Consider the following 26,318-nt stretch of genomic DNA (forward strand, 5'->3'; position numbering starts at 1 on the left):
ATTCAGCTTATTCAGTCTGGAATACAGAAAAAAGCCCTGCTATATTTGAAGGTAATATGTTGCATTTTTTCAGAACAAAAGTGCATAATTCAACTGAACATATATTCAGCCTGGAGCTTCAGTACAGTGAGGCGAACACAACAAAATAGAGCAGAGTGACACTCATACTCATTTTAAACTTAACTGACCTCCCATACTCCCTCCCCTCTCTCTTGTCCCCCTACATCCTCCTGTTGTGTGAGATGGGCAAATGTCAACATTGTGCTACTCATCTTCAACATTAGACTCTTCTTCATCGTCATTGTCAGAATCTGGAACACACACATTTTTGTGCAAGAATATCAGCTGGTCAATGTGCTCTGACTCGAGTGTGCTACGTTGGGCTGTTACTACATCTCCTGCAGTGGAGAATACTCGCTCTGCAGATACACTGAAGCCTGGAATGCACAGGTAGCGTTTGGCCACATTAGAAATCTTGGGGTACAGCATCTGATGAACACTCCACCAGTGGAGAGGGTCTTCTTGTAGAGAACGTGCTGAAGCAAGGCAGTACTTAGCCATCTCGTCCTTGGCTCTGGTGTATGCTGATTTGGGCTCTGGAGCTAAAGAGAGAGTGGGAGTGAGCATGGGTGAGCGAGAATGTGAGATTGAAAGGGTGTGTGTGTGTGTGAGAGAGAGAGAGAGAGAGAGAGAGTTAAGAGAGAGAATGAGAGTGGGAGATAAATTAGCCTCAGCCAATCAACTAGATGTAGAACTCAACAATTAAAAAAATAAAGATTCCCAGCTCCTACCATGCTTTGTGAACGTCGGTCCTAACAGGTTCTCAAGCAGAGTATACCTTCTTTTGGCTGGTGGTGGCAGCTCGTTCTCCTGGTCCCTCTGAGTGTCACTGGTCTCCGCTGCTGCTGCCCTGGCACTGTCCTCTGGGGTCACTTCCTTCATTCTCACCTCTTGCTACATGTAAATTGAGAAGAGAAAATACAACACACATATTTAATTACCTTGGAACCACTTTAACCATACACATTTTCTATATAAATACACTTACCGCCAGTGATGCTTTCTCAGCAATCACTTTGCGATACGTCTGCTCTCTCTCCTCTTCAGAAAGGAAAGGTAATGCCTTAAAACAGGGGTCAAGGGCAGACGCTGTATACAGAAGGCTTTTCTCCACCTCACTGGTGTATCTGCTGCTGAGGTCATCGTAGATGGCCTTTTTAATATCCCGGACCAGTGGTGAATCTTCTGTGTTGGGTACTGTGCTCTGGAGGAGCTTTGTGTGCACAGGCACGATCATACAAACTGTGGGGTTTTTCTCCTCAGACATGAGTGGTGGCATCTTTCATCGGCTGTAGGGCGGAGACCATTGCTTCAGCATTCGAGACATCAGTTTCATCGAGAGTGGCAATGTCATTTTCCTTCTTTCTCAACTGAGGAGAGAGCAAGCAGATAGCAAGTTGTGTTATTCATAATTAAATATGTCCTTATGCTACTAACACGTCAGAATGCAGTGCACAACAGTTCACTATCAAGGCAGCTTAACTGTTTTTTTTTTTATTATTTGTTATAAATCTATAATGCAGTAAGCAATAAAAATGGTTCCCAAATTATTTTGCTATCAATAATACAGTAATTTTGATCAGTATAAAAATGGATAAGAGTAAATGACAATGATGTTTCTCTTACCTGAGGAGAGAGCAAGGTGGCAGCAATTGCAGGCTGTTGCTCGAGGAAATGTTCGGTCATTTCGTATGCACTATTCCATCTAGTGCATACGTCAGTCTTCAGTTTGTGCTGTTTGATACCAAGCAGCTTTTGGTTCTCCTCTAGCAGGTGGAGTCCGGTAGTACTACGGTGAAAAAATGTAGAGATCCGTCTGATCCTCGACAGAAGCTTTGCCAAAGCTGCCAGCTTGAGATCTTTCTGTGAGGCCAAGTTGGCAGTGTGAGCATAGCATTTCAGGTGCTCGTACTTCGCCTTCTGAGCTGCAACGACCACGTTGCTGGCATAATCAGTCACCAAAACCAAGTCTTTATCTGAGATCTGCCATTCTGCCGCAGCGTTCTCCAGGAGCTCACCAACATTTGCCCCGGTGTGACTCTCACTCATCTCTCGAGTTTGAAGAACATGACTCACCAACTTCCACCCGTTCTTGTCCGACGCGAGAACAAATTGCGCCGTTACAGTAATGAAGGATTTGGTGGCAACCGATGTCCACACATCACATGTGAGCGCTATCCTGGTTGCCTTCTTCATGGACTCCAGAACGCTTGTTTTGGTTTCCTCATAGAGGTGGGGGACATCTTTTTCTGCGAAGTGTTTTCGGTGAGGAAGTTTATAGCGCGACTTCATGGTATGCACCACTAACCGAAAACCCTTGTTGTTTACTACTGAATATGGGCGTAGATCTGTCGCAATAAAAGTAGCTATTGCTTTTGTAATGCTCCTCGCCTTCTCTGAGTTCTTCGGTAGTTTGGAGACAGTCTCCAGGATGGTCCCCAGTTTGGCGGGCACGGTCAGAGGTGCATTCTCGGTTTCTGGGTGAAAGCGTACAAGGTGCTGCCTCATGTTTGTGGTGTTGCTGAGATATTTTACTTTGGCTTTGCAGATTTTGCAAATTGCATAAGATTTGTCGATTGTCTTATTAGCTTTCTCATAAAATGCAAAGGACTTCCACACACTTGCAGTTAACCCTGGTATGGAGAGAATCGGCCGCTATCTGGAGGTTGCTGAAGCTGCCGCCATTTTGTATAGAGGTCAAATAGGTAGCGCCACTCACTTAACAGTCCGGGCAGCACGCACGTTAAGGCTCCGGTTACATGTTTTTATTTTTTAGTACCGGCTTTGCAACAAAACTTTGATGCTATGTTTTTTTAAGCATTGATGTTCATTAATCGATGCCGAAACAACATGTTAAGCTTTTAGATGCATCGCCACATCGATTAATTGCACCCACCCCTAATATATATATACATATATACATATACATATATATATATATAAACTGCGGGAAAAGTGTGATTGTGTAAGCTCATTAGAAAAAGTGTGGGTGTTAAAACAACCACACCTCTCACGGGTGTGACGCCCATGCCCACCCCTCTCTATTGCTGCCCCCACCCTCCCACAACCCCTATGACCTCTCCACCTTAAAAACTCTTGTCAAAATTCATGTGAAAACAGTTTTAAAGTTTATTTGTTATTTTGGGGTAATCTGCCAGTTTTATCTTGACTTTTTACAGCACCTCTGAGTGTCTATAAAAGCACTTTATGAATAGAATAGAATATTATTCTCTATTCTGACCCCTGACCTGACCTACTAAGGTCTCCCACCTGAAGGCTGAGCTTCTGATGGTGCAGCTCCTAGGCTCACTGAGGCTGGTAAACAAAGAAAGCAGAGTATCTAACTTTTATATCCTTGATGACAGCTGAAACAACGTCAAACCAATGAACAATTCGGAGCGAAAATGGCTATTTTGTTGCAAATTTGCAGGAAATATCTAGAAGAACGTTCTACAGAAAGTAGCTAAGGGTCCTCAGAAATGTAGCTAGGTTCATCACTAGGCGTTAGGAACAGCGACAAAGTCGCTGAGTTGGCACTACCTCTCTCTCTGCTGCTAAAGCTACGGATAGCAAATGCTACAGGCTATGCCTGAGCGTGAAAGCGCATGAAGAAGCCTGCTCGACCCGAGCAGCTCTCTTTTTCTGTGATTTTACAGAAAAACAGGCAATCACAGTAAAAATGCCAGGGCTCATTCTACAGGACCGGGGCATTGCAGGAGAATGTATGAAGAGGAAATTTATTATTTCTACACATGTTTTGGCTGTCAAACTTCCATAATGACCCTTTAAGTTCTTCTTGGGTCATTTTGTTTGAGAAATCTTTTCATTTCTCTTCTTATGTAAACCAGCCATTCATAATATTGGTGGGAGTGTAACTAACCCTAAAATGACATCTTATTTTGCTTGTATTTTAATTTGGCACAACTTGCCTTTATTTATTATCTGTTTTAATCAACTTCCTGTTTGAATGAAATGCTTTTATTTTGAAGGGTACATTTCCTGTTCTAATAGTTAATGCAAGCTAGTTCAACAGCGATAAAAAGGACCAAAGCAGCTTTGACGGAGATTTAATATGGATTCTGTTATTAGTAGCCCCCTTGATAGAGGCACAAGCTCCTACGGTGAAATTGAGGGTCATCGTCATTAAATCCAAAACTTCATCAGTAAAGTGTCATCTTTCTTTCGGGGGGGGGGGGTATGCTACAACGATAGATATCTGGAATACATTTGATACCTGTCATAAAGCCTGACGACACTGGGTTACATTGTAGTAACACACCTCTAACACTAACCCTAACCCATGCCCTGTAACAGTAACGGCATAATTAATTTGCTCCGTTACCTAAACGTGTGAATGGGTGAATGACTGATTGTGTTGTAAAGCACCTTGGGGGGTTCCAGGACTCTAGAGGGTGCTATACCAAATACAGGCCATTTATCATTTTAATGCGGTTAGTAACGCCATTATACTTAAACTGTGTTACCCCATCACTACAAATAAATAAATAAGCAAATACTTATAAACATCTGGAATGATGTTATTTTAAGGAAATTATACCTAGGGAATCCATCTGCAGAAGAAGCCAACCCACAGCCGGGGAGTGGGGATCATTTACCACTTTTTGTTCATCCCACGATGTTCCTTCCTTTCATCTTTTCTCTTAAATCCAAAAGGATCCCCACTCAGAGGGAAAGGGGGCTCCTAGACGCCTCCGTGCACTGACCTGTTGTTGATGCTAAATATTGTGGCAGAAGCAGCTGGGGGCTGATGTTGAATATATGCTCAGCCAAAACCCAGAGCACTCCTACCCCCTTGGCTCATACCCAGATCCTCCATCACTTCCACCAGTTGACACAGACTAACTGTGACATCTTGACTGATTGCCTCATTGCCAGTGATGCAGAGTGGTATTTGGCATGTGGTGTGTAGCAGCGTTACTAGGAAACAGAGATGCCAGAGCTAAAGGCATGGAAGAGAAATGCATCTAAAAGACACTGGTTTTGGTTCATTCATTGAAATGTATTCCCATAAGTGTCTGTGCTTACATGCCATCACACTGTTGAGTCTTGCATCTGTAAGGCATCTTGTGACTTGCTGCCATTGCACAGGACTGTTCTTGTAACACTGTGAGAACTCCAGAAAGGTGGCACATAGCTTTCTGTGAGTCAGACTGTGCAGCGTGCTGCTCCAACAGGACACACTACGTCATGAGCGCACTTTTCAAAAGCATACGTCACTAAGCAGACCGTTAACCAAAAGAAAGCTGAGGATAAACTAAACAGCTGTCGTTAACACCTCTTTTTAGTGTCAGCTCATGACCCAGCTCACTTTCCCCAAAGAGGAAGGATAATTTTTAAAACCCTCGTTTCGGCATCAGGCTCCAGCTAAGACAGCCACAAATCACTCAATGTGATCTGGGCTTTAGTTTTAACCCTGCTTCAACACAGCTGATTTCAATCAGCAGGTGATTAACAGGCTTCTGAAGAGCCTGATGAGCTGCTGCACAGGTGACTCAGCCACTGAATCAGGTGTAATGGAGCAGAAAAACAAGGGAAGCATGCTGGATACCAGCTCTCCATGACCATGAGTTAGTGCCACTGCCTTAGATAGGACAGATGCTTCAGATTGGCGTAGATGGCCTCAGCAAGCACCAGGGGGTTAATGTTATCTTGATCTATTCAGCTAGCTGCTGTGTCCAGCTGCCACTTTCAAGTTTTTCCACACTGCAGCTGAACCCCAGATCTCTATCCAGCCTCAACAAGAGGACAAGCTCCAGAGCAGATGCAGCTCTAACTAACCCCCAACATGACCTGGTCGTCAGGCTCACTCGCCACTGAAAAACCTCTTTTCTCATGTCTTTGGCATAATCAAGGTGTAGCATAACTTCCACTTTAGGATACGTTCTGGTTTTCCTCAGCTCCAGTTGTACACTATTTTAGGATATTTTTACTTCAGTTTCACCCGCTCTTCAATTGTAGGGTTTGTTTGCTGTGTTGTGGCCTTGGTATTTTATCTAAACTTCTGGGCCTCTGTAGTAAATTTTCCACCTATCGGCCTTTGTCAGATGACGTATTGGGTGCTGTAGCGCATTGCATGATGGGATAGCTAGGTGTATTGTCAATGGAAGCATCCGTCGCTTTGTGTGTTGTGAGCTTATAAATCTGCAGAAAATGGTACGCTCCTGTTGTGTGAAGGGCTGGCATGCCAGGTCACACAGTTACAAGCCAAAACTTTATAATGACATGAGATGTAGCGTCTGAGCCTAAAATAATTGGATGTTAGTGGTTACTGGAGCGGGTGTGGCTCTATGACGCGTCTCCATGTGGAACATGTTTAAACTGTTCACAAAACTGATTGTTGTCATTAAACTTTGCATTGAATGAAACTTTACAATAAATAATGTTGAAAAGGTAACAGAAGGATCTGGGGTCTCATTTATCAAACATTGCGTAGAATCCTTACTAAACCCGTACTTAAGCTCAGCAAAAAAATGTACTTACGCCAAGTAGGTTTGTGATCTATCAAACGTGGAGTACGCACAGCTGCACGCAATCTCTGCTTCATAAATCAGAAACTATCTAGAAATGTTCTCAGCTGCTTTTTAGTCACATCCCGCCCTCACCACGCCCACTTACTGCCATAAATAATCAGTGCAAAGTGCCTTGTGGATCTCATGCATATACATAAGCCGGCTTGTTGCAGCATTTCGATCACGACCGCAGATCAAGGAAGCGCAATTTCACAGAAGCAGAAATTGAAGTACTTGTGGGTAAGGTGGAGAAATGAAAGGAAGTGCTTTTGCAAAACAAATAAGAGAAAATCCACGGAGTGGCACAGCGTTGCTGAAGCCGTCAATGCTGAGTTCTTCAGCGAGATCTGTGGCCAATATAAAAGAAATGATCCAATCACGATTCGATCCCCAGACTCCCGAGTGAAAGTCACGCATGCTTAAAAGTTTAAGTTAAAAGTTGAAGTCCCATTAGTTGTCACACACACTGATGTGTGTGCGAAATTTGTTCTCCGCATTTGACCCATCCCCTGGGGGAGCGGTGAGCTGCAGACACAGCTGCACTCGGGAACCATTTGGTGGTTTAACCCCCCCAATCCAACCCCTCATTGCTGAGTGTCAAGCAGGGAGGCATTGGGTCCCATTTTTTTCTAAGTCTTTGGTATGACCCGACCAGGAATTGAACCCTGATGTCCCAGTCTCAGGGCGGACACTCTACCACCAGGCCACTGAGCTGGTCAGCCAAACAGCTAACCAGTCAGCCAAACAGAGATCTCTCCTGTACAAGTAGCCAGGACGCATGATCAATTGGGTCACAGTGACAGGACACACACTGTCACAGACGCATGACATTCTGTCTCAATCCGTCCCCCTGCTGATATTGTGCATTCCGTATTCTGTGCTTCAGGTTGTGTGTGTGTGCACGTGTGCGCGTGTGTGCGTGTGGGGGGTCTTGTTCTGTGTGAAAACAAAGCAGTACAAGTGATAATGCGGCAGGATTTCATAATTTTATCCTTCTCAGCAGCAGCACTGCAGGTGCTCTCAATGTCCAACATGTGCGTAAGCCAGGTCGTTAGTCATTTTAAAGTTGCGCACATTTTTCTGCTAAGTTTTCTTTCATAAATCCCAAAATTTGCATGTAAAGTTGCTTACGCAGTTGTCCAACACCGTTTTCTGCGTAAGCAAGCTTGATAAATGAGGCCCCTGGTCTTTTTTTAAGAGTCTCCTCATAAGTAGCTAAGTATCCTCTCTTTCCGGTCGGCTCATGGGTACCCGGAATAACCAAAAAATAGATGCAAGTCAATGGGGCTAAAAACTCTATTTTCTAACCCGCTTTGCCTCACGCACTGGATCACACATATGTTGTACTTCAGTTTAAATGAAAAGTAATGATGGGCGTTTTGACCACGCCAGTCACGTACTTTGAGATTTATCCGCTTGTAAAAGTTTGTAATTAGCCTCGTCTCTCGTCTCGTCTTCCTCCGCTTATCCGGGTCCGGGTCGCGGGGGCAGCATCCCAACTAGGGAGCTCCAGGCCGTCCTCTCCCCGGCCTTGTCCACCAGCTCCTCCGGCAGGACCCCAAGGCGTTCCCGGACCAGATTGGAGATGTAACCTCTCCAACGTGTCCTGGGTCGACCCGGGGGCCTTCTGCCGGCAGGACATGCCCGAAACACCTCCCCGGGGAGGCGTCCAGGAGGCATCCTGACCAGATGCCCAAACCACCTCAACTGGCTCCTTTCGATCCGGAGGAGCAGCGGTTCTACTCCGAGTCCCTCCCGAATGTCCGAGCTCCTCACCCTATCTCTAAGGCTGAGCCCGGCCACCCTACGGAGGAAACTCATTTCGGCCGCTTGTATCCGCGATCTCGTTCTTTCGGTCATTACCCAAAGCTCATGACCATAGGTGAGGATTGGGACGTAGATCGACCGGTAAATCGAGAGCCTGGCTTTCTGGCTCAGCTCCCTCTTCCCCACGACAGATCGGCTCAGCGTCCGCATCACTGCAGACGCCGAACCAATCCGCCTGTCGATCTCCCGATCCCTCCTACCCTCACTCGTGAACAAGACCCCGAGATACTTAAACTCCTCCACTTGAGGTAGGACCTCTCCCCCGACCCGGAGGTGGCAAGCCACCCTTTTCCGGTCGAGAACCATGGTCTCAGATTTGGAGGTGCTGATCCTCATCCCAGCCGCTTCACATTCGGCCGCGAACCTACCCAGCAAGAGCTGAAGGTCAGAGCTGGATGAAGCTAGGAGGACCACATCATCCGCAAAAAGCAGAGACGAGATTCTCCTGCCACCAAACTCGACACACTCCACACCACGGCTGCGTCTAGAAATTCTGTCCATAAAAGTGATGAACAGAACCGGTGACAAAGGGCAGCCCTGGCGGAGTCCAACCCTCACTGGGAACAGGTCCGACTTACTACCGGCTATGCGGACCAAACTCACGCTCCTCTGGTAAAGGGACTGAATGGCCCTTAACAGAAAGCCACCCACCCCATACTCCTGGAGTGTCCCCCACAGGGTGCCCCTGGGGACACGGTCATAAGCCTTCTCCAAATCCACAAAACACATGTGGATTGGTTGGGCAAACTCCCATGCCCCCTCCATCACCCTTGCAAGGGTATAGAGCTGGTCCACAGTTCCACGGCCAGGACGAAAACCACATTGCTCCTCCTCTATCTGAGATTCAACTATCGATCGGACCCTCCTCTCCAGTACCTTGGAGTAGACCTTTCCAGGGAGGCTGAGGAGTGTGATCCCCCTATAGTTGGAACACACCCTCAGGTCACCCTTCTTAAAGATGGGGACCACCACCCCGGTCTGCCACTCCCTAGGAACTGCCCCCGATGACCACGCAATGTTGTAGAGACGTGTCAACCATGACAGCCCTACAACATCCATAGCCTTGAGATACCCAGGACGAACCTCATCCGCCCCCGGGGCTCCGCCGCTGTGTAGTTGTTTGACTACCTCAGCAACTTCTGCCCCCGAGATCGGACAGTCCATCCCCAGGCCTCCCAGCTCTGGTTCCTCCTCGGAATGCGCATTGGTGGGATTGAGGAGCTCCTCAAAGTATTCCTTCCACCGTCCGACTATAGCCTCAGTTGACGTCAGCAGCTCCCCATCCCCACTGTAAACAGTGTGAGCGAGTTGCTGCCTTCCTCTCCTGAGGCGCCGGACAGTTTGCCAGAACCTCTTTGGAGCCGATCGATAGTGTTTCTCCATGGCCTCACCAAACTCCTCCCACGCCCGAGATTTTGCCTCGGCAACTGCCACTGCTGCACCCCGCTTGGCTATCCGGTACCTGTCTGCTGCCTCCGGAGACCCACAGACCAGCCACGCCCTGTAGGCCTCCTTCTTCAGCCTGACGGCTCCCCGAACCTCTGGTGTCCACCAGCGGGTACGGGGGTTGCCACCACGACTGGCACCGGCCACCTTACGGCCACAGCTAGCAACAGCCGCCTCGACAATCGCAGAGTGGAACAAGGCCCACTTGGACTCAATGTCCCCCACTGCTCTCGGGACGTGGTCAAAGCTCTGCCGGAGGTGGGAGTTGAAGACCGTCTTGACAGGTTCTTCTGCCAGGCGTTCCCAGCAGACCCTCACTATGCGTTTGGGTCTGCCAGGTCTACGCGACATGTTCCCTTGCCATCTGATCCAACTCACCACCAGGTGGTGATCAGTTGACAGCTCCGCCCCTCTCTTCACTCGGGTGTCCAAAACATACGGCCGCAGGTCAGATGATACGACTACAAAATCTATCATCGACCTGTGACCTAGGCTGCCCTGGTACCAAGTGTACCGGTGGGCATCCTTATGTTCGAACATGGTGTTCGTTATGGCCAAACTGCGGCTTGCACAGAAGTCCAATAACAAAACACCGCTCGAGTTCAGATTAGGTGGGCCGTTCCTCCCAATCACACCCCTCCAGGTCAAGCTGTCATTGCCCACGTGAGCATTGAAGTCCCCCAGCAGGACAATGGAGTCCCCTGATGGAGCACTATCTAGCACTCGTCCCAGGGACTCCAAAAAGGGTGGGTACTCTGAACTGATATTTGGCCCATAAGCACAAACAACAGTCAGGACCCGTTCCCCGACCCGAAGGCGCAAGGAAGCTACCCTCTTGTCCCCCGGGGTAAACCCCAACACACAGGCAGAGAGTCTCGGAGCTAACAAAAAGCCAACCCCAGCCCTCCGCCTCTCACCCGGAGCAACTCCAGCAAAGTAGAGTGTCCAACCCCTCTCCAGGTCTCGGGTTCCAGAGCCAATGCAATGTGTCGAGGTGAGTCCGACTATATCTAGCCGGTACCGCTCAACCTCTGCCACAAGCTCCGGCTCCTTCCCCGCCAGCGAGGTGACGTTCCATGTCCCAAAAACTAGTTTTCTTGTCCGGGGATTGGACCGCCAAGGCTCCCGCCTTGGTCTGCCACCCGATTCGCATTGCACCGGACCCTTCATGTTCCTCCTGCGGGTGGTGGGTCCACAGTTGGACGAGCCCATGTATCCGGTTCGGGCTGGGCCCGGCCGGGCCCCATGGGCGAAAGCCCGGCCACCGGGCGCTCGCTCACGGGCCCCAACCCCAGGCCTGGCTCCAGGGTGGGACCCCGGTAACCCTCCGGGCCGGGTACTCCGACTCTTCATTTTAACCGCCATGAAAGATCCTTCGAACCGTTCTTTGTCTCACCCTTCACCTAAGACCAATTTGTCATGGGAGACCCTACCAGGGGCACTAAGTGCCCCAGACAACATAGCTCCTAGGATCATTAGGGCACTCAAACTCCTCCACCACGATAAGGTGACGGTTCAAGGAGGAGTAATTAGCACGACTACAAACTAAAAACTTGCACGTTGCATATATGATGTCACCACATAATCTCTTCCCCTCTAGCGTAGCTGCTACTTATCACATGACCAGATGTATGGTGGTTCTTTCCTCCTGAAGAAACTTTGCTGAACTTACAGCCATTTTCACTCAGTTTTCTCCACGTCTGGTTCGCTGACGTCACTTTCGTGAAGCACATTTGTAGTCCGGGACTTATTTTCACACAAAACCTAAAATATCGTTTTAACGGAAGATCTGGTAAAAGTCAGTGGTTAATGTGTCTTCCCTAGTAGAGACAGAATCAAGCCCCCACAATGCAGGACAGAAATTGAGTCCAATGCGGAAGTGAAATAAATTGCAGTTCCACCCTCATCTGCTAGGGGCTGGTGTCAGAAGCGAGCAAATCCTCATTGACTCCCATGTTAAAAATACCATTTTCACAGCAGAAATAAACATGTTTACAGCCTGGTACCAAAACATGTTTTTGTTTTAAATGATCTAGTTTACACTCATGACAACTCTGAGGGAGGTACATTTTTTCTCACTCTTCTGTTTAAGTGTATTAAAAGTCTAAAATGCTGTATAATGAATGAGCATCAGACCCACGTGACCACAGAGCTAGCTCCGGGGAAAGGCCTCAGCCTGAGCCTCGGCCTCGCCTGAAAACTGTCATTTTCAGTCTCTCAACTTAGACCATTAGTTGTAGCATTTGTGCGTTCTTTTTTGGATATTATTTGTGCGATTGTTGGACAAAATGACTTGCTGTGGTATTAATTGCACTAATAGAGCGTCCAAGGAGTCTCCACTTCATTTTTTTTTGGTAAGTAAAATTATATTTATGTATTTTAGGTCACTGCCGAACTGAGCTTAGATTTTAACATGTACTGTTTAACCATGAAATTTAAATGTAATAGGGTGAAACCCAGTGCATTTAACATAATGCTGCACTTTAGAAAATGGGTTGAAATATAACATGTTGGTGGAGCTGGGTTCCGACTATCGGCTTGTGGAGCTCTCGGGAGACCGATGTTTTCCACCCGGTTCTCCCCTTCCTGCAGCTCGGCGCATCTCTGTCTGATCGCGACTCCTGACTGCTGCACGGGCTGACGGCTTGTGGAGCTCTGGGATGGGAACCTTACCACCCGGTTCTCCCCAGTGGCAGTTCTGCGCATCTCAGATCGCAGCTGTGTTTGTTTGCTGTGCGGCCGCCGGCTTGTGGAGCTCTCAGGAGACCACTGTGTTCCACCCGGTTTTACCCAGCGGTCAGCCCGGCGTATCTCTGACTCAGAAGCTCTGGTGTTGTGCACAGTTAACTCCGGTTGTAGCTAGGTTGCTACCTCTGTTAGCTTAGCTCCAGGTTAGCTTGTAGCTAGTTCGACCGGGTGCCTTCGGTTGATCCCAGCCTTACTGCCCCACCCTCAGCTCCACCTCTCTTCCCTTTTATGGAATTGTCTGGGCTTGACGGAACCTGTGACACAGTCAAAATGGCGGTGGTGGCCATCTCCCATTTTTCTTCAAAAACGTGTTATTGGAGTCTATGGAAACCCATTGTCCATATATGTATGTCAATGGACAGAATGTCCACTAGTGGGATGTACTGTGAGTCACCTGTCTGCATTTAGTCCAGGTTTGCCAGTTCATCGCAATAATGGTAAATTGCCTGTATTTGTGTAGTGCCATGTAGGGTTCTACAACCCCCCAAAGCACTTCACAACACAACCAGTCATTCACCCATTCACACAGAGCCGACACTGAAAGACAGGTTAACAAAGAGAATTTGCAGATGAACAGCAAAACGTTTGACAGTCGGCTGGAGCTGTGCTGCCATGGTAAGTACAGGTTTTGTGCAGAGAAATGTGATCCTGCTGGTTGTGGTGATGCATTCCTGCCCCATCGCGGGAATGTGCACTACTCACTACAGCTTTTTGGCAGATAAAATAAGGAAATTACATAAATCAAGAGTCAAATAAATTAATAAATATTAATAACTTAAAGAAGAACCTGGATGTGTTCTCTTTTTCTTATTATTTTAAAGCTTTGCTGAAGGATCAGATTGGGACTCGGTATCGGCAGATTCTCTAAATCACATGATTCAGATCGGCAGCAAGAAATGTGATGGGCCAAGAGTCTGTAAAAATCATCATCACAAAAACATTGCCGGAGTGCTGGTACCACTGACCAGTACCACAGCTCTAAAACTCAAAAATAGTCCATGTCAATTATTTTCTAATTAAGTCTTTATGTGCACAAATGTAGAAAATTCATGAGAAACTAACTGAAGGAAATAATTAGGAATAGTGACTGCAGCTTTATAGTACTGTGATTGTACTGTAGTATTGTAGCTTGGGTTGCCCAGTGACCAGGAGCACCAGGGGTACCTGACTCATCACAGCAATTTCATAGTTGCCTTTCCAGAAGTCTAATTAATTTGGTTTTGTCCCACCTCCGGTTTTCTGTGTTACTTACTCATCCACGCACTCAGTGAGACAGCACCATCTGGTACCTACAGAAATGTGATGATGATGATGCTACCTCAGCGTCTGCATTCAACAAAAACATGTCCTCTGTAGGCGCTGTGGCTCTGTAAATGCTATCTGCTCACCCAGACACAGGTCCCGTCCCACTTTTCCCTGGTTGTGTAGTATCTCTGATGACCTGGGTTGACGTTGGCCCACATTTGCTAGCAGCCACTTTAGACAGGCTTTCATGCCACATACGTTACACCTCTGAGGGCAGTTTTGCGTCACACGTTTTCAGAGGTGGGACACAGCCGAATAGATTTCAAGTGCAACCCAAACAGCGTTTCTGCAACTGCTTTATATTTACATCACAAGGCAGCTCCTCTCAGGTCAGGCACACTGTTATTCTGAGGTAAAGGGCCTTATATAAGGGGTTGGATTGGTGGACAACAACCTCATTTCCTGTGTGTGTGGGTGGGGGGTGGGTGGGGGGGTGGGGGGGTATTTCTAAAACCTAAAGTATACTAAAATGTGTGTGTGGGGGGAAGACTATTTCTAGTGCCTACAAAAATATACTAAAATTTGCGTGTGTGTGTGTGTGTGTGTGTGTGTGTGTGTGTGTGTGTGTGTGTGTGTGTGTGTGTGTGTGTGTGTGTGTGTGTGTGTGTGAGTGTGTGAGTGTGTGTGTGTGTGTGTGTGTGGGGAGACTATTTCTAGTACCTACAAAAATATACTAAAAGTTTGTGTGTGTGTGCGGGGAGACTATTTCCAGTACCTACATAAATATACTAATATTTGTGTGTGCGTCTGGAAAATTGGGGTTATGGAAAAAGGGTGAATCCATCAGGAGTAAGAACATCCCATAACAGACGTCAGCCTTGTTCTACAAGGTAAACTACATATTAGTTTGTGTTAAAATCCCACATCATGTTGTATGAACTGCATCAGTGTGACGAGAACCAGTCCACACAAATGTTACAACTGTTGCCAGGGTTTCCTCATAGTAACCAAGGCAACCATTCAAGTGTTTCCTGATAATCAAAAGGTGTTGAACTTTGCGACTCATCTGTCTTAAACACCAAAACCAAACACTGAAGGATTGTTCTCACTGCACTTTTATTTCTTCTTCTGCTGTAAGTGTCACAAAATCCCTACAAAAGCAGCAGTCTAACAATGAGAAAGCCAGAGGCTGCAGATTTAGTGAAACCTTCTGCAAGAGTTACAAAAACACTTTATCGAACAATGTTATGGCAGAAGACACGGAGTCAAGGCATTTTGTCATTGTTTCCTCTGTGTGACCAAAATCAGTGCAGGTCCTATGGGGGGTTAGAGATTTAATATGGGCAGCCTTCACTTTCAAATGGTACCCTGTGCTATTATCTTCGGCATAGTTAAACAATAACTGACATATATGAAGAATATCTTCTCCTTCTGTTTCCTGCACATCTTTATATACATATATATGCATGTATATATATATATATATATATATATATATATATATATATATATATATACATACCTACAAGAAAAAAGGTGGCGTAATATGGCTTGTCCAATCACATTCACCAAGCTTCAGCAAACCTAGCTGCTGTTATTCCAAGGAGCAGGTTTGTTCTCCAGCATGTGTTACTATGGTGAATGAGAGCACCTTCAGGCTAGCAAATTTGGGAAAATCAAAGCCTGTCTTTTGGGAAAAACTCTTTGTGAAAACAGCCCCGAGGTCAGGAGCAGAGAGACACACAAATGTACTTACCAAATAATCTTTGATGAGTTCAGGTTCATCTTCTCCTAGCTATGTTTAATGTCCACATCCTGGATCTGAACACAAACAGCATGCTCAATGCTATAAAAAACCAGTCCATAACATCATCTTTTGTACGCTTGTTCTGTGTAATCCATCAATTTCCTTTTTCCTGGTGTTTTTCTAAACACAGCGTAGTAAATATTTGTTTTTTACTTTAAGCTGACAAGTTTCAGCTAACACTGCTGCTTTCCTCAGAGCATCACTGATGTTAGTGGTGTCACTTCCACAACTTGTCAGCTTAAAAGGTAAAAAAAAATCTTATCTATGCTGTAGTTAGAAGAAAAACAAGCAACGGGGCCCTTAGCATCATTTTCTTCAACAAAAAAGATTACCAAATGAAATGCTGCCAATAAGTTAGCCTCCTCCCTCACGATTCCACTTCTGATGTCAACGGCAGCAAGTTAATGCTTTTACAATTTTTTTTTCAGTCGCTAACAAGCATTTGTCCAACCAGCTGTCACATTTTCAAAACTCTAAATACAAGTAGTACAGCATTGGTGTTTTGTGGCCATACAATTCACACATTCCATGTTGTTTTCACACAATATGCAGTCAGTCATCAGATTTCCGTAATGCTTACATTGTCTTAACAGAGAAGCTATTCCTCCCAACAAAACTATGGATTTCTTTTGTAGTATTTGCGAATGTTAACACACAACATTCCACAATAGCAAAAAACAATATTCCTAACCTTAAATAAAGTATAAAACCCTCTGCTTCTGAAATGATGAGTTCAAAAACAATATATCTCAGTTGATAATAAACAAACAATTAATAACAATAATTTACACACAGCTGATGTATGTTGGGTAAATTGGGCCTACCACAGCTGATTACATTCAGGCTTAGACTAAGTGGCAGGTGTTATTTATTTCTATTGCATTGACACTAAAATAAAAGGAGGACTTTCAGGTGTCAAGTATTTGGAAACAGAAACAGAAAGGAAAAACACTGCAATGTCTGGACATGGAAGAGGACGAGGAAGGGGCCCAAGGAGAGGAGCAGGCCCAAGTAGAGGGCAAGGTAGAGGCGTAAGAATGTGTGGTGGTGGAATTCCAAGGGTTGCAAGAACAGTAGTGAGTGATGAAATTCGTGCCACCATCATTGACCATGCAATCAACCATGGTCTTTCACTAAGGCTGGTGAAAGATTGCAGCCCAATTTGAGGAGGTCAATGGTTGCCTCCATTATACGCATCTTTCAACAAACCAACAGTTATGTATTGCATTTATAATGGATTGCTTCTATTGTTACTTGAAGTATAAACAAGACCATATGGTAATGCATTTTTTTTCCTCTATAAAATGCAACGTCTTTCACCCTCTGGGGAAGAGGAAAGCTCCTCAATAATGATCAAGAGCTTGCCATTGTGGAAGTGGTTGTTGCAAATAATGCCATAAAACTGCATGAAATTCAGATTAGAATTGTGGAGGACCATGAGATATTTGACAATATTGATAGCATCAGCTTGACAACCATTACACAGACATTGTCCAAACACAGAATGTGGATGGAGCAGCTCTACACTGTTCCATTTGAGAGGAACAGTGACAGTCATGGAGCTACGATGACTACATGTCCAGGTATAGTGTATATTCAATTCAATGTCCATTTCTATACAGTAAGCTTTGATCTTTTGCAGTCCAGGATGTTATACAGTAATGATGTGACTTGCATAAACTTTGTTTCAGAGAGTTATGGAATTGGAGGCCAACCAGATCTCTCATGTATTTATATACATAGGTGAGGCAGGATTCAATCTGGCCAAAAGGCGTTGACGTGGACAAAATGTAATCGGAAAAAGGGCCACGGTGTCATGACTCCCATCCTTCACCCTCCTCCACTTCCTCATTATACCTTCATTCAGCTCACCTGGTTCCTCTCACCAAGCTCCAGCCAAGCCCTGCTTTCCCCAGCAACCTGTCAGCTTCAATCAGCTCCATTCATTCCACCTGCTCCTGTAATCAGCCTCATCCCATTCACCTGCTTCCCCTGCTATAAAAGAACCAGCCATCCAGTCAACAGATGCCAGATTATTACAGCCTTGTCAGTAGTTCTCCAGCCATCCACCCTGCCTTATCTTTGCCTCTGGACCTTGTTTTTTGCCTGACCCCTGCCTTGCTCTCTGCCTGCCACTTTGACCTTAGCCTGCCTCTGAACCTGCCTCAGCCTTGCCCTCCAGGTACCTCTGCTTTCAATAAAGAATTTTTATATATATTTTTACTGTGTTGGCGTCTTCACGGGTCTTCTGAGTTCTGTTTGTGACACACAGTTGATGTGCCAGGACAGAGAAGGGCAAACATTACAAAGTGTGCAGCGATTGCAAATGCAGGATTACTCCTTCACAGATGCCAGGTTGGACCCTACAATACCGAGTGCCTCCTTGTCTTTCTCAATGATCTCCACCTGCACCTGGTTCCAGAGCAGAATCAGGAGGGTGAAATCATGAGGACCTTTGTAATCACGTGGGACAATGTGGCTTTCCATCATTCGCAAGCCATTACAGCATGGTTTGAAGCCCACCCAAGACTAGTACGTCTCCTCCTTCCACCCTATTCACCTTTTCTCAACCCCATAGAAGAGTTCTTTTCTGCATGGAGGTGGAAGTTTACGACCATCAGCCACACGTCCCTCCTGGAAGCTATGGATGCTGGCTGCAGGGACATCACGGTTGATGATTGCCAAGAATGGATCCGACATAGCAGGCAGTTTTATCCCATGTGCATGGCTTTGGATGATGTCAGATGCAATGTTGATGAAAATATGTGGCCTAACCCTGAAGATCACAGAGATTAGCTACAGTAATTTTGTGTGTTTTGTAGTTGCCTCCTTTTCATCTGGGCTTTGTGCGTTTTTATTTATTTTTTTTCAGAATGCTTTTGTTTGTTTCATTGATATTTTGTTTACTACAAGCAATACTGTAGAACATTTTCTGTTCTGTCATACTGTAAACATTTCTGCTGCACCTCCTGAAATAAACAGTAAAAGAAAAAAGGATTAGCTTTTTACTGGAATGCTTTGAAATGTGCACATTATATGTGGACATACAGTTCACAACCAAGAAATGTAGTGTAAAAATGGTGGATTGCATGTTTTGCATGCAAATACTTCTAACACTGAAACATAAAACTCTATGCGGTTTTTGTAATGACAACAATTGCCAGTATTTTGAAACCTGGTGTACTTTGACTGAATGTATCTTGTGAAGTGAAAACAAGTTCTACTATTTGACAGAATAATTTCACTTTGAGCCAGATGTCCAGTGTTTGGGTAAAGATAGTGTGTGTAAAGAAAGATATGTTCTATTTTGAAATGAAGAGTTATGTTTATCAAAATGTGTTTTTGAGAAGAAATTTTTCCATTTGGCCAAGTGTGTTTTGTAGGAGTGAATCTGTGTTAAGAGTTTTGAACAATTATCTGAAGTTTGGGTGAGAGCTTGTTAGCGACTGAAAAAAAACTGTAACCATGAAATTAGCTTTGTTTGTTTTTTATGCTGAATCTGCATATATTGGTGAATATTAAGCACATTTATAGAACACTTTTGCTGTTACCGTCTATGGGACTCATAAGAATGGTGATTTGGCACTCCCTAGTGGTGATATGTGGATAGCGTATCTGAAATCAGTTCAGCCGTCACAACCGCAAATTTCCGAATTAATTATTAGAATTATGAGCGATAAGGCTATTTTTCATACATTCATAAAGTGAATACTTTTCTAATCTGTGTTTCTGGTAAATAACTTTTTTTTCACTAGAAATACGATGAAATATATTCATGTTCCCCATGGGGAGCAGTGAGCTGCAGACACAGCTGCACTCGGGAATTATTTGGTAGTTTGATCACCCCCAATCCAATCCCTCAAAGCTGAGTGTCCAGCAGGGAGCCATTGGGTTTAAAGTCATTGGTATGACCCGACCGGGATTTGAGCTCTGATCCCCCAGTCCCAGGGCGGACACTCTGCCACTAGGCCAGTGAGCTGGGAGAAAAGACACAGCTTTTTATGTAAATGTTCCATATTCCAGCTGTAATTGAAACAGCTGCTGCTGTGGATAGGACTGTATTGCACTGTTGCTCTAGCATGTTTTTACAGGCTTTTCAGTTAGCGGCTAATTGCTGCTTATTGTTGGCATGTTGTGTTGTTGAAGAGGAAAGGTGGATTCTGTCGTTTAGATGAGCCTTTTCCCGTTACGTATGTGTGCAGTTTGCATATTTTGGTGAATAATAAGCATGTTTTTGTTACCGGAAGTGCACTCCTCCAAGTTGAATCTTTTGTTCTGTTAGCAGAAGTATGTCCTGTTTTTACACCAAACACATTGAGCGGGGTTCCTCCTTCTCTCTACTTCCATTTGAATCATTCACAGCTGCATAAAAAAAAGAATCAATTCCAGCTGAGGCATTAAATTACCTGCAATTAATCCACTGATTGAATGTTCTGATCTAAGTAATAGATTTTGTTGTCCATTAATTCAGACCAAAGTCTTCACCAAAAGGATGAGACTCAATAGCTTCTGCCATCCTTGAGGGCAGGTTATTTATCTTGCGTGATCCAATCTGGAGCATCGTTAATGTGGGTGGACTAATGTCAGTCACTCTGTCTCTGCTGGGCTGCAGTGGGGTTGTGGACATCTGAGGCAGTCTGTTCAAATGTCTTGCTTGTTGTCTCTGTGATGGACAGGGTATCTGTCCAAGTGTAACCTCCCTTTTGACCTAAGGAAAGGTCCCCTCAGCTCCTCATGAGAGTGAACAGGAATGATATTACGTTTAAGGACGGATCTGGACGGTTTCTCACCAACAATAGCTGATACAGTAAATTCACATGTTTAATGAAAGTCAAGTTTACATTCCACTAACTAGGAACATGACATAAAGATCAAGTTGCAAGGAAACTGTCTCAAAACAACATTGCTTCAAACACATTCAGTACACAAAATGTTTATTTGAATATTTACGAGTTTATTTGGGATTGTGAGGTAGTTCTTTAGCTCACCCTGACCACATAACTAGTGAGAAACAAGTTATTTTCTCTCTTAAACAAGTCCTTCACGCATATTTTAACACATCTGCAGTGGTCTCTAGTAAGAATGAATGTAAGTCGTACTCTCGGGAAAAAAAGCTCTGGTGCACCTATTTCAGAACAGAGTATTAGTCCAGAGGTGAAAGAAGCTTCAGACGACAGGGTTTAGAGTCTTATTTCCTGATATTTGAGCATCACTCCTCTGATTGGATAACAGCAACACGACTCTACCACTGACTCTGTTTGCTCTCCAACTTTGATGTTTTATCTCCACAAATAACACAAGCCTGGAGGTGTTCTGCTGTGTGGTGGAGTTGCTAATGCTAACAGGTAGCTTCTACTAGCCCAGACGTTCTCTGCTGTTTGCTGGACGCTAAGCCAACAACAGCCTTCCCCGTCGTGAGTCCAGATGGGTGAGTCCATGAATGTTAGTGACAGTGTGACGTAGATCTGTCAGGCTTTTCTAATCCTAGAGTTTCACCGTCTGTTTTCTATCTGAAGCTAATGCAGGAGATAGGTGTAGGAGACTATTTTCATGTTCAGCCTGCATGAAAAACTCAGAGTGACCCGTTAGAATCAGACAGAATGAGTATAAAATGGTTTCTCAATGAAGGACCTCTTTAAAAGCAACCTAACAGAAACTGCTGCATTGATTATGTTAATAAGCCACAACAATTGGGAAGATTGGGTTTTTGAACCAGTGTGGCCAGAGCATGGACATAATTTTCACTTTAGAATGTGGCGGGGGGGGGGGGGGGGGGGTATCTTAACAGTATGTTCTAATGGGAAACAGGCTTCAACACAAACGGTTGTTTCCCGCTTGGTCCTAGAGCTCAACCAGTGTCAATTTAATATAGCGTAATATAGTTTTTGGATGGTAAAAAGTGCAGGGGTCGAAACTTGACTTTGGAAAAGGTGGGGGGGGGGGGGGGACATGCCCCCCTGTCCCCCAAAAAAATTACGTCCATGGGCCAGAGTGCACATATCTTACGCTGCTCACATCGGTCCAGGGAGTTTGTTTTTGTTTACACATGAGAAATGATGACGAACATTGGTTAGAAGCCACTTTTTGAGGGTTTGCTGTTAGAAGCATTACAGGTCTTGTGGCAGAGCGATAACCTCACATCGGCATCCCTCCTCCAAATGAGATTGATGTCTGAGTTACAGGAGATGTTAGCAGGTCCAGATAGAGCACACTCCACACTTAATGTAAACAAAATAAAATAAATGTTAGCAAAAGTAAAGAAACATCTCATTTAAACGTGCAGAAGTCATTTCCTACAGAAGAATGAGTCTGAGTGGACAAGGCCTTTAGATACTGCACCCCCACATTAGGGTGGACTGAGCAGAGCACCATCGAGCAGCAACCAGTTAGCATAAACTGGGTGCAATGGTGGCAGAGGAGTTAAATGCCCGTCCCGTATCTGAAGGGTTGCAGGTTCAAGCCCCATCTGTTGCAGTCGGCGTGCCCTTGGGCAAGACACTTTGTTCTAACAAAATGAACCTTTTGAATGCTTGTACATCTAATACCACATTATGAGTGTATGTAAAAGGCAAATGATGATGCAGGTTTGTTTATGTTACCAGAGCCGATGGACCTTTTGTGTTTCTGGACCAGGAGCCCGCATTTCCAGGGTTGTGTGTGGGACTGAAGATGCTGCTGCTCAAACAATCTAGATGACATTCCTTCACAAAAACACAGGAACTGAATAAATCAACAGGACTAATTTGTGTTAATGCATTTAATTATCATGTTGTCATGATGAAATAAATAATTCATTACTTTTTTCTTTTGATTTACCAAAACTGTTTGCAAGTCAAATGCATTCATCCCCCCTGATTCACACAGAGGTTTTATGACCAAAAGGAAAGGAGGCTCTTAAACGGCTACAAGCACCTGATGTGCTCAGCAGATCCTTCCTTGAAGTCACATTTTCCTAGACGTTGCAGTAAAAGCTCCCATGTTTATTTGATTCTCTGGAAGAGAAGACAGGACTGCTGCTGCTGGCACTGGTGGGGGTGTGTGAGACGACTGCATAATGTAGCTTCCTTGTTCCCATGCTGACAGCAGGACTCGCCGCGTATACATGTTTAACCCAAACCATGAAACAAACATTTTCCTTGCTAATTAGGACGCCACCTTGGTGCCACTTTGCATGCCTTTTTGTTTCTATCCCTGCAGATTCCTCCAGTTCAGTCTGGCCAGCGACAGCAGGGACGACCACCGTGGCCTCGTGTGGAGATCAAAGCACTTTTAATTGGTTAAAGAATCAGTTGAAGCACTTTATTCTCCTCGGAAAATGTCATTTGAGCCAAGATCATGACTGAATAAAGGACCACCGGTAACTAAACAACAATGCAGCAATAACGTAAGTACCATTTTAACACGGGTTAAAATATAGTTGGACATCTTTGCCTTTTGACTTAGCTCTCTCTTCACCAGGACAGACCAGTAAAGTGTTCACGCTGCTGCTGATTCTCTCATCTCAATCCACCTACCAGTCCCCCGCTTCAGCCTGGGCTGCTCTTCCATCTGGAGCAGAAACCTCTTCCCACCTGGAGTTGGCAATCCACCCTCTTCCTGTTGAAAACCATGACCTCAGACTTAGAGGGGCTGATCCCTACTGTTCTGCCCTGGAGCTTCCTGAACCAGAAACTTGGTCGTGAGCTGTAGGTAACGAGCTTGTTCCACGGAGCAGCTGGATGCACCCGTCGCAGCAGCAGTTGCTAAACAGGTTGAGCGGGTTGTCCAGTAATCAGAAGGTTGCGGGTTCGATCCCGGCTCCGGACAGAGAATTCTGCAGTTGTGTCCTTGGGCAAGACACTTAACCCCCCTTGCCTGCTGGTGGTGGTCGGAGGGACCGGTGGCGCCTGTGCTCGGCAGCCTCGCCTCTGTCAGTGTGCCCCAGGGCAGCTGTGGCTACATCATAGCTCATCACCACCAGTGTGTGAATGGATGAATGATACACTGTAGTATAAAGCACTTTGGAGTCCTTACTCTGAGAGGCGCTATACAAGTGCGGGTCATTTATCATCATCATCATCATTTATCAGGACAGGGAGGAGTCCGGCTGTTTGGGAGGAGCCCATAGTAGAACCAGCAGTGAGGTGGTATGGACATCTGATAAAGACTTCTGGACACCTTCAACCTCTTTTACACTGAATGCAGAACGTATGCGGTCCAGTTACCCTACGACTTCCTCAAAGACCAAAATGTCCTTAAAAATCAAACGTCATCAAAAGCTCACCTGACACAGAGTCCTGCTCACAAAAGTGCTGCTGGACCTTCAGCAGGTAGTCTGGTTTATTGTTTAGAAAAAACTAAGAAACCAAAAGGAATAAACTTGGCCCAACATGTATTTTGTTACTTCAAACACCAAAAAGCCTGAGTGGATATGTCACCGTGGAGATGAAAGCTGAACGACTGTAAAAATTTAATGATACACTTTCTTCTTTGAAAGGCTGATGATGCAGCAGAGAAGCCCGTGTTAGCACTCGGCACGCTGCTCCACCGCCTTGATTTCTCGTTCCAAACCCTGGTATGAATATTCTTCATTAGCATCCTCTGCACCACAGACAGTTTCTGAAGGTCAGACCATGGACGTAATTTTGGGGGGGGACAGGGGGGACATGTCCCCCCCACTTTCTCCAAAGTCAAGTTTTCACCCCTGCACTTTTTACCAATACTTTATATTAAATTGGCACTGGTTGAGCTCTAGGACCAAGCAGAAAACAACCATTTGTGTTGAAGCCTGTTTCCCATTAGAACATACTGTAAAGACCCCCCCCCCACCCACACACACACACACACACACACACACACACACACACACACACGTGTCCCCCCCACTTCTAAAGTGAAAATTACGTCCATGGGTCAGACTGTGCATCAGGTTTTCCTGCTCTAGCATCAGTGAGGTGTGGAAAACAGTTCAACCACACCACAGGAAGTTGGAAAAATGGGTTCATGCACAGTTCCTGCTGAAGGGATTTTCTATGGGTGGAACAGGTTTATGTGGCAGGAGGTTCTCACATGGCCATCACCGAAGCTGTCAGTGATGTATCAGCTGTAGGCTGCTGTGAAAAATCTATCACAGATCTGTTACAAAAGGAGCTAATTTACCAGACCTCTGTCTTTAGATCGTCATTAGAACAAAAATAGAATTATTTGTGATTAATTTAAACAGAGAAAGCTCCGATCACACACACACACACACAGGGCGTGGCTACAGGTATACCTGGGTGGGTCTTAGTAAAAAGAGAGTAGGCCCACCCAGGCAAATGATAATGCATATATATATATATATATATATATATATATATATATATATGTATGTGTGTGTGTGTGTATGTATGCAGAATCCAAGTGAACTTGATAATGATTGACACTGCATATTATGTATGACCAATAAGCTGTGATGATTCCATATAAATATGAAATATCAATCTGATCTTTGAAAGTCTAATCAGAAGATTATATGGTTCTCTGCTTCTTTAGTGACCATAATGTCATGTTTTGAGGGAGGGATCTGACCCGAGACAGACAGACTCACACACAGGGTGAATCACATACTGGGTGAGTAAAAAAACATTTTATTAATAAGGAGGAACTCGGGGGTCCTGACAACGTCAGGGCTGGGCTGCAGTTCAGGGCAGCGGCTGGAGAAAATTAAGTCTTTTATATTCAGGTTTCAGCCGAGAATCAATGGTGGAAGGAACAAAGGAGGTCTTACGATGTGAGGGGTAGAAGGGAGCAAGAGAGAGGGGTACCAAGAGTCGAGGAGGGGCGAGAATCCAGGAGGTTCCAGGTAGGTGGGAGGCAGCAGAGCGGTTCGATCCTAAGAAGGAGGAGAAGACGAGGTTCAGAATGATATCCAGGAGAGTTATGGCTCAGAAATGTGGAATGTGAGGAGCTCCTGGAGGGTGACAAAACAAGTGTCCAAAACCTAATCCAAAAATCACAAAGTCAAAACTAGAGTTTATCCTGGAGACCAAGTTGGCACAAGCTACCCAAAAAGAGTAATCATCCGGCAAGTGGAAGGTGCCTCCCGCCTCCCCTTATACACAGCCAGAGTGGGGACAATAGGCTGCAGCTGTGTAGCTCAGAGAAGTTAACGATAAGGGCTCCCCTCAGGTTGTGACACATAAACACACTTTGCATTAATTCAGACAGAGTCAGTATATAGTTTATGAAATGAATTTAATTATTTCTCCTAAACTAATTATACATGACAAGATATGAAAAATGAGATGGTGTAATGGATACGGAGTGATTTAATGTGATGTGTGAAATGTAATGGAAGATAGACGTTTAGCAAAGCCTTCTTTGTTTCTTGGAAATTGTGAAGTCTGGGTTGTAAAAGAATGTGTTGTTGTTGTTGTTGTTGTTGTTGTTGTTGTTGTTGTTGAGCAAAACAATCAGTAGCTCATAACTGGCAAAAAAATTTAAATTGAGTTCAAAGAAAATCATAAAAGTTTTGTAATATAGATAACGGTGATCAAAATAATGTAGCATGTCTTTGAATGTATCTTTAAAATAATTAATAAAATAATAAACTGAAGAGGAACTTGAGAAGTTAATCAGTGTCAGTAGTCAAACCTATATGTGAAGGTACCACAGAAGGAATTAGCGATGAGTTT

General features: G+C 45.0%; 2 protein-coding genes across 2 annotated transcripts; one reads left to right on the top strand and one right to left on the bottom strand.

Moving 5' to 3' along the window:
* Nucleotides 1–264: 264 nt before the first annotated feature.
* On the bottom strand, nt 265–3,089 carry LOC107380886 (E3 SUMO-protein ligase ZBED1-like). The gene is made up of 6 exons (XM_070544395.1): nt 3,068–3,089; nt 1,687–2,693; nt 1,326–1,430; nt 1,049–1,273; nt 792–954; nt 265–602 (listed from the first exon to the last, which is right to left on the bottom strand). Exons 1-6 carry the CDS (start codon nt 3,087–3,089, stop codon nt 265–267), a joined length of 1,860 nt encoding a protein of 619 aa, XP_070400496.1.
* Nucleotides 3,090–17,484: 14,395 nt separating this feature from the next.
* Nucleotides 17,485–18,617, top strand: LOC129163761 (uncharacterized). Its single transcript, XM_054742238.2, has 2 exons — nt 17,485–17,845; nt 17,936–18,617. Exons 1-2 carry the CDS (start codon nt 17,689–17,691, stop codon nt 18,457–18,459), a joined length of 681 nt encoding a protein of 226 aa, XP_054598213.1. The 5' UTR covers nt 17,485–17,688; the 3' UTR covers nt 18,460–18,617.
* Nucleotides 18,618–26,318: the final 7,701 nt, after the last annotated feature.

This window comes from Nothobranchius furzeri, chromosome 14 (assembly GCF_043380555.1).
Source record: "Nothobranchius furzeri strain GRZ-AD chromosome 14, NfurGRZ-RIMD1, whole genome shotgun sequence".
Taxonomy (NCBI): domain Eukaryota; kingdom Metazoa; phylum Chordata; class Actinopteri; order Cyprinodontiformes; family Nothobranchiidae; genus Nothobranchius; species Nothobranchius furzeri.